Below are 12,889 nucleotides of genomic sequence, written 5' to 3' on the forward strand. Positions count from 1 at the left end.
TGAATAGACCATTCCGGATCAGTACACACGAAGTTTTGCAGTCGTGATTGATTAATACAGTCTATCATTTATAAGTAAAGAATAATTAGGGGAGGGGAGGCGGGGCTTAAAAGAGAGGGGTGCTTATTAACTTTCTTTCCCTGAAAAAGGGGCGGGGCTTATTAGAGAGGGGGCTTATTTGAGAGGACACGCTAAATAAAGGATTAAGGGTAGCGTGTTTTATGTTTTACAGGTAAACAAGCTCACATCACAGGCCTTGATATTCAAGGGAAACGTTTTAGTAACGATTCTATCACTCAATTCAAAGTTGCTTACAAGACTGATGATACACAACAGTTTCCCCAGTACTACCCGTCGGATAGCAACCCCAAGGTTCGTGGACCTCAGCTGTTGAAATATAGACTACATGTACTATAAGTGTTCTGTTTTTTGACATTAAAGCCTGGGTCAAAAAACCTGTGTAGAAAATAAGACTGGCTGGTAATATCTCGGCTTCCTTCGTCCATCATTTATCAATTTTCAGGGATAGTATTCACCTGATACATCATGTGACTTACTAAGGCATTGTGAGGCTTTGTCTACACCAAATCTCGTTACAGTTCTATCCTCTTTGCAGGTTAGGCAACAAAAACCACTTACCTCAGTTAAGCCATTGATCCAGGCCTTAGAACACTTGAGTTCTATATTATTTTAATAGACTGCTAGCAAGCTTAATCCCCGCAGATGAAGCGCAAATCTTCTTAATTCACTATAGTACAGTACAATCTAGATAGCTCTATCAGCAGAATTAACTTACGGTGCGTAATTGAGTTTTTCACGCAACGTGGCATTTTCTTTCGTTATAAACTTTTATTTTTTTTAGTTTTTTACCACGACAAAATCAAAACAATGAGAATACATTTGTGTCACTTAGTTGTTGTTTTGAAATAATTTGAAATATTCCCACCGCTGTCTTTGCTATTTTGTTAGGTATTCCAAATGGCGCCTGTGTCTGGAGATGAAATCATACACTTCTCGTTAAACAACACCGTCATGAAATCGTTATTAATTTATCCTTCTCAATGGAATAAACACATTTGCATTCGAATAGAACTATACGGCTGTGTTCCAGGTATGTTTGCGGTGAAGGCTTCATGGTTTTCACTAGCGACACGGATTCACTTTTTCCTCTCGGCGGATTCGTAATCAGAACCTGACGAGTCTGATTTTGCTTACGACTTCATCACTTACGATCCAGTAAAAACAAGATTGTAGGAATCAAAAGCAGGAACTGAAGGAAAACCAAGAACGACGTACCGAAACGACTTATATTGTCGTTGGTTTATTAATTCTTCCACATCGTCTTCCTTCTGGTTGTTCTGCCTTAAGCGACGAAATCGAAAGTGGTATCGGAAGAAGGATGAACACATTCTGTTTCTTGCGTCAATGATTCGGTCCAGCTAATTATCCCTAACTACTTAGACTTTAAGATGACTAGATTCATAGCTGCCTACCACGACTCGATTTACGACACCGATTTCGACTTCGTCGCAAGTAAAACCAAAATATGAAATTGAATTCAGAATGATTATGTTCAGTAAAAACAGAACAGTGTTAGCGGTTAATTAAGGATGCCATAATATTTTCATTCAATTTTTGACAGTGGACGGAGGTTTTACGTCCTGGTCAGAATGGAGTCATTGCAGCAGGTCATGCGATGATGGAACCAAAGTTCGTTACAGAAGTTGCACGAACCCAGCTCCCGCTAACGGTGGGTTAGAATGCACTGGTGACCGGAATCAGACAGAGAGATGTTTGGGAACGTCTTGCCCAGGTAACTGCCTAACAGCGTCTATTCAAATGTTTTTAAAGCATAGCCCCGAAGAAAAACTCTAATGATGCTGACAGTTTCGATGACTGACAGCCATCTTTATCAAAACTGAAAACGTTAAGGTATCAGTAGCCCTACATAGGCTTCTGAAGGTGTTAATTGCGACAAAACGCGCAAAGTCACTCTGTCGAGGCCACTCCTTCCCCCCTGGTTGGGGGTGGAAACCACTCGCGTGCATATAGGAGATAGCTGGTATGCTCCCTCATCCCTGTTCATGGTAGGAGTGTTCGTTATCATACGTATACTTTCCTTACAAGGGCTATACTTTACGAACACTAGAATAGATATCTGAAATTTCTAGCCTTATGAATTTAGGGTGCCTAACAGCGCGGAGGCAGTGGAAAGCAGCGTGGCTGAGCGGTTAGACTGCTGAATTTAATCCCGAGTCTAAAGTTCAAGCACCCAACCCCGCCCCCCTTTCCTCCTGACAGCCAGCTAGCTTTGCTCTCAGTACTCCCGCGAGTTCAAATCCTCGGTCACGCTTGTAAAATAGCAAATTGTTTTGCCTCCAACCAGTTGATATTCTTAACCATGTTATGTTCCATTTGAAGTTTTTGTTTCCTTATCCTGAAAAGCCCCACAAGTGGAGGCGAATAAGTATTTAAATTTAAAATTTTCGTTTCATGACATCCCAGAAATGCATTATTTAATCTTCGCGAGCTAATGCTTGGATATATAAAGAGGAACACGAGTTTCATACTTAGAACCGAAGTAAGACGAACGCCATACCTAGCCCTAGTTAGGCCACATTTGGGATATGTCACCCCAATTTAATTTGGCCCCACAGTGCATCGAACTCATTGTCAAGCTTGAGCGTATCCAAAGACGCGCGACTAAGTTTATCTTAAAACTGCCTTATTCTTTTAATATAAGTTATAAGTCTCGTTGACAAACTCTAAACTTAATAACTTTTTGTTACTGGCATGAACTTTTAGATGTAACCTTTTTTTTTCAAACTGACACACAGTCTTGTTAACGTGAACTCCTAGACGCACTAGACGCACTAGATCCTCAACCAGCAATGTTAATAAATACATAATTAAGAAATGTAAAGCAAGTACGTACCACAAATCCTTTCTTTAGAACTAGTAGAATTTGAAATTGTTTAGTGGATGAACTAGATTTAAACTCGTCGACCTTAGCTTCCTTTAAATTGGTTATTTTTAATTATTATAAGTCCGCGTTAGCTGCTTCCTACGATTGTGAAGACCCACGTTCGTTCAAGTCTATTTGTTTAAAATGTAATAGTGCTCGTCCCTTGTCTCGTCTAATAACTTGTTGTATGTAGCTGTAGTTTTTCTTGTATCGCTGTGCTTTTTAATATTTCTTGTCTTTATTTTTTTTTTTTAGTATCCGGGCCCGCTGTAATTGGCCACAGCTGTTGCGGTGTCCCTACCAACGCTCTTTCCGTTTGTTTGTTTGTTTGTTTTTTGGCGAAGCTAATAAAATAAAATAAAATAATCATCGAATAAGCCGTATGTTTTATCTTATTTGTAGTTGAGGGGGGCTTCTCCAATTGGTCAAACTGGACGAAGTGTAGCGTCACTTGTGGAACTGGCTTCCAATTACGTACGCGATCTTGTACAAATCCGCTCCCAGAACATGGAGGGAAATTATGCGCGGAGCGCTCCTCCGCAGAAGGCCGAAATTGCACCTTACAACCATGCGGAGGTAAACTTACTTGTCTTAAGCCAGTTAGTGACACACTCAGAAATCAACCCAAGGTCTTGCCTTCAAGTCAGGCCTTGCGCACAGCTATATAACACGGATGGATATCTGTTTTGCCCTCATTAAGTCTCATCATTATGAAATAGCCGTCCTGGTCTTCACCTCCTGCCTTGCGCACATCTATATCACGTGGCAGTGGTTACCATGGATATCTGTTTTGCCCGCAATAAGTCTCATCATTATGACATAGCCGGCCTGGCCTCCAGCTCACGCCTTGCGCTCGACCATATCAACTGAAAAGTGGCTCAGCGCCATGGACAACTGTTTTTCCCTCATTAATGGTCATCAGCATGGCATGACTTAATTGGCGCCTATATGAAAAAAGGGCGTGTGTAGGTACCCTTTGCTGCTAGCGCCCCAAATGGTCGTACAGGTAGCTGACCGCAAAGGTATGTTGATAAGCCTAATTAGGGCAAAGCAGCTGTCCATGGATGCCACCGGCGCAGTGATATAGCTTGGCGCATGTGTAATTGATGGTCAGGCAGTTGGTTGTTGTTGAGTGTGTTACCTGCTAGCTACAGCTGTAGGTTTTTAGTACGGGGAAAAGAAGAAAAGAAATGAAGAAAAGTACAAAATAGGAAGGTATGGGTTATATATGTCAAGGTTATTCGAATGGATAAAATGTGAAAATACTGGACACGACTTGACTTCAGTTCGAGTTACCAAAATGATAACCCCTTTTCACTTCCCCGATAAAATATCCGATGTTCAGATAAGACGATGAAGCCCAGACTAGCCTACGTAGCAGGCGCTTGGAAGTAGAGGGCGAAAGAGAGAACGGGCGCACGCGTTGGAGACATGCAACGGTGTGAGCTCCCTCTTCCCTCTCGTGTCTCCTTCTCGCGCGCCCGTTTTTTCTTGTGCTCACTACTTCCAAGCGCCTGCTAGGCAGGCTAGCGCAGACGGATTTTTGGTTTTCGGGTTAGGGTTAGCCACAAAACATCCAAAGTGAAATTAAACTACTAAGTCCTGGAAGCCTGTACGAAAACCAAGAAGATACTCGGCTTTATACTAGGTTCAGCCTTCGACATCATGACGAACGAGTTCACAAGCTGCTATTTTGGAGTTACTTTTAAGTGAATCCAAGAGAGTCTTGGATTTCGGATGCTGGATTGAATGAAATGAGTGAATGAAGTGTCGTGGATGAGAGGACAACAGACGTGCCCTCTTACAATATATTTTAACATGTGAACAGTAAGCTCGGACGTCGGCAAACAAAAGCGCCACTGGCAGCCGCTCTCAGTCTATTTATGAGCTTACTGTACCCAACCAGCCCATGATGTGAATGATGTGATGAGTGAAGGTTGACCACAACACCGGGGTATACGTCCCCTACTCTTTTCGAACAGTGGTGTGGGTTCTTTACGTCCCACAAGAACCAGATAGGTGTAAGTGTTGTGAGACGGCACCTACGGTTTTTTGTCCTTATGCGAGAAGACTAGAAAGTCTAACCGTTTGCAGATGTCATTACAAAGGCAGCACTTTCTTCTCAGTTATTTAAAGACCCTTACTGTTGATCCGGCCGAGGTTCGAACCCGTGACCTCCCGCTCAGCAGACCGGCGCTTTCCCAACTGAGCCAACCAGGTGGGGGGATTCCGATATTTTTTTTGTCAGTGAGACTTGAATTCCAGGATTTCAATCGTTAGTGGAATTCCGGATTCTTTGAGCTATATTTCGGATTCCAAAGCCCAGGATTAAGGATTCCACACGCAAATTTTCCCGGATTCCGGAATCCGAATTCCTTTACTTGGGGCGATACTTTTGATGTTTGTTCTGTGTGTGTGCTTTGGCTGTTGACGATACTTGTGAATACATCATAAATGAATCATCAAAGCAAATAAGTGTGTGTAGTGCAATGTTTGTTAGTTTGTAATTATTGATTTGCATGTATGATTCACCAACAATTTATAGGAAATAGCGTCGACGTTGGTTCTTCGAAAGCGGACAACGAGGAGATTGATAATAAATATTGTAAGTAGTAATCGTTTCACTCAATTACCTTATACCTGCCCGCGAGGAATACTGTATTTGCCCCCAGGCGGTTGAAAAGCTGCTGTGGAGGTCATCTTTTTAAATGTTTGTTCTTGGTGCATAATTTGTGTCGGGTCGGTATGATCAGTCCTTTAGCGTGTCCAATACTCACATTCGCTAAGTGCTATAAAACGCACGTTTATCGTGACATATAGCACACTACAAGAAACAAAAGATTTGGTGTGCCTTCGTTTACCTAAACAAAGCCAAGTGTGATCTTCTTTATTTTAGTAATTTAATATGCGCGTATCCGTGATCGTACACACGCTAAGCGTAGTTGTGCGAGCGTGTCGTGAGCGTGCTTTCATTTTTAGCATATCAAAATCCTGTCTAGGGTCACATTTGGTCGCCTAATACAATACAATCTTAATGTTGATCCTACACGAAATCCAACCAAAAGTTTCGATAAAGATAAGGAACAAGGAAATCGGAAGACCTGTAAAGAAAATAATAGTATCTCAGCTATGGAGAGAAGAAATTAGAATTACACTTTCGGTTATTTCCTTCCCATGGAAATGTCAAACATTCACCTAAGTACATATACAGTTCTACTTCCTCTGTCTGAGAGAGTTCACTGAGTCGAGTCGAGATACTGGACACAGTTATAATAAAATGGGACCAGTTAATTGTGGAGAGTGTTTTGTATCCAACAGGTCTCTAGAATCACTTCTATTCATCATCCTCATCATCATTATCAATTCAATTCAATTCAATTCTTTATTCACACTAGAGCGGTTTTCATTTGAGTGTCGAAAAGTAATTGGTTTTGCACTTTCTACACGATGCGATTGGCTTAAAAGATTCGCGCCACCTTTTCATCCAATCAGAAGTAAAAACAAAGCCAAATGTGACGCGCTCGCATGCATTTTCCCGCGCTTTGCGTCAGCCACATGTAATTAGTTCGAGTTTTGATTGGTTCAATGTATTGTCTGTGTCCTATGTGATTGGCTAGAGTAATTACTTTGGTTTTGGTTTTACGACACTCAAACGAAAACCACTCTATACAAGATATTTACATAAGTGTACATGGTAGGAAAATAAAGTAGCTACAAATAATAATTAACTAAAAGATATTAAGTTCATTTGTGTACGGTGTCCAAAGTAGCAAGAGCTTTCTTGTTGGACACCGTCATGTTGAAATAATCGGCAGCAGTAAAGAGAGGAATAAAATCTCAAATAATATCAGTGATAAAACATATAAGCAAGGTCAGATTTGGTTGGTTAGAAGACAGGACTTCCATTCTTTCTTAAACTTACGATATGGCAGACACTTGAGACCAGGCGGTACAGTCTCCCAGATTTTTGGAGCGGAGAATTTAAAGGACGTCTTACCTAAGTTGGTGGATACTCTTGGCCTAAAATAGTTCAGATTACTGACAAATCTTGTATTATGGTTGTGTATACGCGATGCTGGAGTCAGGACATCAAGGAAAATATCTGGAATGCTATCAGTCTCATTTCTCATTCTATGTATAAAGCAACATATTTTTAATTTATATATATTATCTAATTTAAGGATTATTAGGAGTTTGAAATAGGGAGCAGCACTCTCTCGAGGATGTACAATCATCATCATCATCATCATTACTTTTATCATCAACATCATCATCACCATTATTATTATTGTTCATTATTCATTAATCATGGTTCGTTTTTCAATTACATGTTTGTTGCAGTTGTTCCAATGGTAGTATTAGCTGTCGCTCTTGCATTGTTTGTCATTTTTGCTGTTTCTTTTTGGACGTTTCACAAGTGAACTGTACCCTAGAAGTTCATTGTAAATTAGTACGTTATTTAAGGTAAGTCTGAAAGAGCTGCGAGAAATCTTCTTGGGCGTCAGTCATTAAGTGGCAAAGTTTATATGCGTAAAAAAGGATTCAATAATGTTGTAATGCTATAAAGAGGGTGGATAATCTCCTTTAGCATGTTGTCATCATGCAGGGAAGGAAACAAATGACTGCTCCTTTAATTAAGAATGACCGACTCTTAAAAAAGCCTCGCAACGACCTTTCTCTCAATTTTTTTATACTCAATAAACAGATTCCGATTCTACTCCTACTCCTTCCGCCAGTGATCTGCTTGGGGATTTTTGGCTTTCTTTCTGGTATTCATCGAGAGAGCCTGGTCACAGGTGTTTTTTTTAATGTTTTTCCCTCCATTGTATACATTGTTTTTTGAGTAATTAAATTCTTGGCAGTAAGCTGTTTGTAAATGAAGAGAGGACATGGATGCCAATGCAAGCATGGCAAGTGGTGATCAGGAATTCTAAGTCGACAGACGGTTTTTAACGTTGTTTAACATTTTTGACTCATTAAAAGTTTTTATGCGTCTCTCTACTTAATGATACAGTACATTTTGCAGACACCTTATCATACGTTTGCTGGAATGTACAAAAATGCCAAAGAAAATGAGAAGAAGTACCCCCTGATCGCAGCTTAATACTCATTGTGAAAGCTTGTAAGGTAGCCTGTAGTTGTGCAAATTTTCTCTCTTTCTCTGCTTTTTTCTCAGATCCAAATGAGTATCAGCATGAGTTGACGATACCGTTGCTGACCGTTGATGTCAACTCCCCCAAATTCTGCAGGCAGAGAAGGGAAACTTAAATTCTTGAACAACGCACACTTTCATGTGATGGTTTAAATAAAATAATAAAACTTTGTTCACCTTATGTTTTACCTATTATTAAAAAGTTGCCAGATTTCTTCGCTGAGATTTTGGTCAAGTGCATGCTAAAATATAGCCAGACAATCCTTTCCGGTTTCATATTAGAATCATTAGCAATAAGTCATACAACATAAGCAGCTGATCAGGAGAGATAACCTTTACTGAAGGGAACAGTTTCTTACCCTAACAATGCGTTGGATCGAAACCAATTAATCAAACATCAGTGAGGTTGGTAAAGCACCAATTACCAGTAACCAGGGTGTCGCTTTTATTCTCTGCACTGTTTATCAAAACCATCGCCCGATAGAGAGCAGAAAAAAGCGGTCTAAACGTCGCCATCGATCGTTAAGGACGTCATTTGAGCAGGAGAGGAACGAAATGTCCATTGCAGGGAGGAGTCAGCAGCTAATTTGAGAAATTTTCATGTTGAATCTCGAGATTACCTTTCTACCGTAAACGTGATTCTAAACTCACTCTGATTCCCACCCAGATTGTCTGTCAGGGGTAAAATGATCTTAAAGCCCCCACCTCAATTTACATGAAAGTCATTGCTTTCGTTAACTCGCTCCCAGGAAAGCCCCTCGAATAAGAACTACTGGGAAGAAGACCTGCTGCATAGACAAGACATAAAAATATAGCATGAATTTTATCGCCCCATGTTAGGGAATCCAAGGAAGTCTTGGAGTTTTGGACTACCCGCCGTGGATTCCGTTTCTATATATATGTTAGTGCAACTTGGATTCCGGTTTCCAATTGTTTCGTAGGATTCCCAAGATTCTTTGAGTTGTATTTCTGATTCCAAAGACCAAGATTCCTGATCCCAGAAGCAATTTTTTTTTAGCGGATTGCGGATTTTCCTGTAATACATAAGGAAAATTCGAGGTTGACAAAACAAGGAAGATTAGGCTCACAGGCGCAATACAAACCAGGATTCCTGACGCCATATATACTTAAGGAAACCACGAGGCTCACAATACTCAAGAGATTGTGCTCAATAGCGTAGCGGTTTTTTTTTTCACGAGGGTCGCGCGCGGGGGTTGGCTTCCTAAAACGCTACTTATTTGTGCCTGCGTTGCGGGGCCAGGACTACCATTAAAAAAATAAATAAAGTAAATAAAATGCGTGCAGGGCAAGGAAAGCCAATACTTTTTTTTTTTTTTTTTGCCGGGTATCACTCAGGGTTGCCAAAAAATCCCCTTTGTTGAGACGTCCCCTGGGGTTAATGTTAGGTAGCGCCCCTCTCTCCCGGGTGTGAAGAAATGTCTATCGTGTGGCACGAAGTTTTTGCGGATTAGCGATTTTTTGTGTTCTGCGGGAATTAATTCTTGCGAATAGGACAGATTATTTTTTCGTGCTGGGAAAAGAAAGACAAATCCTTTACAGTATTTCCGTTCTTATTGAGTACGTGCAATGAAAATACATATTTTCAAACAATACCTCTTACCTATGTGAAACCAATAAAACTGTCATTTGACTACAATCGCCCCGAACAGACACGATTTCTCTGACCCGGGAGGGGTACTGCCATTTATGGGCTATATAGGTATGTGCCGCTGTGAAGGGTATGGTTTTCAAGCAGTTTACTCTAGGATAGGGTATATAAATCAGAACGTTTGGCTCTAGAATAGGGTATCATTTTTCAGGAAACTGATCAGTTGGTTGAAGATTTGATCTAGACTAGGTACACAGCTACTCTAGGATAGGGGGATTTGGGGAGTTTACTCTAGTATAGGGTATCATTTTTCAGGAAACTGATCAGTTGGTTGAAGATTTTATCTAGACTAGGTACACAGCTACTCTAGGATAGGGGGATTTGGGGAGTTTACTCTAGTATAGGGTAGCAAAATTCAGCTGAACTAGCTCTGGTAAAGGTTAAGGGTTCCAGGCTCCCAGCGGCACATCCCCACCCAGAAATCCTAAAGTGCCCCCCCCGGGTTCTCTGATCAGTACTGTTTTTTTGTATAGCGAATTTAAGTCATTTACTCGGAGTAGATTTTTGGGAGAAGAATGTTTGCGGTAATTTTATATTTTTATTTTTTGCCGGAAATAATTTTTGCGGATGGCTGGAAAAATCGCATAAATAAGAACCCGCAAAAATTTCGTGCCCCAATATAGTGCCACACGGTATTAAAGAAAACAGCATTCAATCATAGTTAGTTAGTTATGATTCAATGTTTTTAACATATGTCACCTGATATGATCACCACTAGCATTATCCATGCTTGATGAGTCCGAGCTGGGTGGGGGGTGGGGGGTGGGGAAGTGGAAAGGAGGAGTGGAGAGTTGATGTCTACCTCAGTGTTGGGACTGCGAGTAATCACTGGTTGTTATCATGAATAGCCTACGTAGCAAGCGTTTCCGTGCAGTTTAGGAGCAAAGAACGAGGGACGAGAGTCAAAGACCGTGCGAAAAATGGTGTAAGTAAAACAGCGGGGAGGGGGTGGGGAAGAAAGGAAGGAAACGCTGGCATACAAACCTCGAGATTTTGAAAACCGCCCACTTGGGTCTGTCATGTCTTAGTTTGTACACCGACATTTGATACTGTCATCAGCTGTGATAATTGACCAATAAATTGTTTGGCCTTTTTTTCCTTCTTTCCCTCCCTCTCCCCCCTCTTTCATTTTTTTGCTCTCGTTTCATTTCTCGCGCGGCCAAAACCGAGAATCCTGTTCGTCTGTCTTTCTGTGCTCCGAAACCAAACGGAAACGCTTGCTACGCAGGCTAGGTTGTGAAGTATATGCCTGGTTAACGCGACCCATCATAAAAGTTTGAGTTAAACTGCAGATATGTATAGGTTTCTTTCAAGAAATGTGCTCACTCAGACTATTTTCAAGTTCGACTTCCTGCCTGATTTAGTATTGCATTTTATTGCATGGTTCAGTGGTCTCCGCTGGGTGTCCGATATTTACAGAGGGAGAATATGCTTTTGGACCATGAATAACGTAACAGGAAGAAAAGAATCGGATGAAAAGTACAAGCAGGTATTATGACGTAGGTTTGAAAACTTTACATAAGATTTTGGAAGACCCTACGGAAGGTAATTAGTTTATCATGACAGTAATGGAATAGCATGTGATTAACAAAAGCGTGGCGTCAAATAGAGTCATTTGATCCAAAGGAATTTTCTCACATCTGAAATGTCAACAACGCAGATGACAGACATGCACAGGTTAATGACAGACATACCTTTATTAGTATAGAATGCCCTGAAGCACGGTCAACAGCTATTCAGCTCTGTGCTTTCGCTGCGAGGATAAGAAGACCAGTCAAAGGTAAGTATTACGTTGTTATTTCGTAAATAAAAGACATTGTGCATTGGATTACGGGGCATCTTTTCCATCTGACGCCTGCCTTCAAAGTAAGGTCGGTGAGCGTGTGTCTTGGGGAGCGTTATTTGACATGGTTAAGCACAAACAAGCCATGAGGAAATGGTTTAGCTTCTCATGTTTTGCATTGCATATTGTATCAGCTATGATGTCTGAAAATTTGTAAGTTGCTTCGCGCTGTTGGAAAGGCCAAGGAATTGCTTGGAGGAATCTTCTGAATCAGACGTCTAATTGATGCAAAGTTTTCTTCCGCAATTAGAAATTAATGTAATTACGATTTAGTGAGCTTGTGACACAGTAACCATTGCGTAAGAGACGGTAATAACTGTTTTTTAAAACTTGTTGTTGAAATGAAGCATCCAGAAAGATCTTGAACTTAATAAACTTCTAACAGAAGCGGACGTAATATAATATTTCCCAACTGCCCCATTGACTTCCTCACAGATTCGTTCCCGATCTCTTAATATTTCATAGGAGCTCCAGTAAACAAAAAGATAATACAGCGGTCTCAGACGAGATTCATCGTCACATTATAACTTAAAAATACTAATAAATAATAATGTGAAGATACGACTAATATTACAATTTGTCGAGGGATTTGGTAGCTTCCATGGCTTACGATCTTTTTCGTGAAACAGTATCTCTTAATCGGCGCCCAACCCGGAAATTAACTGACTACAAGCAACTGCCAGCCAGCTAGAAATGTTGTGGATTCATGGAACACAAGTAACTCGCATCGATTTGATATGTTCTATCATCTATCATGACTGCACCAGAAAATGTATAAAGTCATATTAATAATGTTTCGTCACTTATCGCATCATCTACGTTGTAGGCCTAAATGGCATATGAAAAGTTATTATTATTCACCTCAAAGAAAACAATCAATTCACCGCCCATACATGAATATTCAGTGTGTAAAACGCCTGATGATGATAGCCTAGTCCCCAGGCGTTCTCGGCCTCAATTAAAAAAAAAGGGTCACCTGTGACGTCACTAAGAAAAGACGTGTCACCCCATGTGAGGGAATCCAAGAAAGTTTTGGATTCTGGATTCAACCTTGTGGATTCCGGATTCCAGGTATTAATAAATTCAGGAATCCGGATTCCTTGTCAGTGGAACTTGGTTTCCGGAAGGAGTCCGGATTCCTTGAGCTGTACTAAGGGTTTCCAAAACACACAAGCAAAAATTCGGTTTCCGGATTTCCGGTTAAATCGGGCAAAAGGTGGCAAGAGTTATTCTGAAGTCTAATCGATTAATGCGCCCTTA

The 12,889-nt window shown here is 40.7% G+C and overlaps 1 protein-coding gene and 1 long non-coding RNA gene across 2 annotated transcripts; both read left to right on the forward strand.

The window, feature by feature from the left end:
• Positions 1 to 958: 958 nt before the first annotated feature.
• On the forward strand, positions 959 to 5,578 carry LOC140923629 (ectin-like). Its single transcript, XM_073373701.1, has 4 exons — positions 959 to 1,111; positions 1,643 to 1,813; positions 3,368 to 3,541; positions 5,511 to 5,578. The coding sequence occupies exons 1-4, from the start codon at positions 979 to 981 to the stop codon at positions 5,576 to 5,578; spliced, it is 546 nt and encodes a 181-aa protein (XP_073229802.1). The 5' UTR covers positions 959 to 978.
• Positions 5,579 to 7,305: 1,727 nt separating this feature from the next.
• On the forward strand, positions 7,306 to 8,298 carry LOC140923049 (uncharacterized). The gene is made up of 2 exons (XR_012164123.1): positions 7,306 to 7,429; positions 8,142 to 8,298. It is a non-coding gene; the product is annotated as an uncharacterized lncRNA (long non-coding RNA).
• The last annotated feature ends 4,591 nt before the right edge of the window (positions 8,299 to 12,889 follow it).

Source organism: Porites lutea, chromosome 13, assembly GCF_958299795.1.
Source record: "Porites lutea chromosome 13, jaPorLute2.1, whole genome shotgun sequence".
Classification (NCBI taxonomy): domain Eukaryota; kingdom Metazoa; phylum Cnidaria; class Anthozoa; order Scleractinia; family Poritidae; genus Porites; species Porites lutea.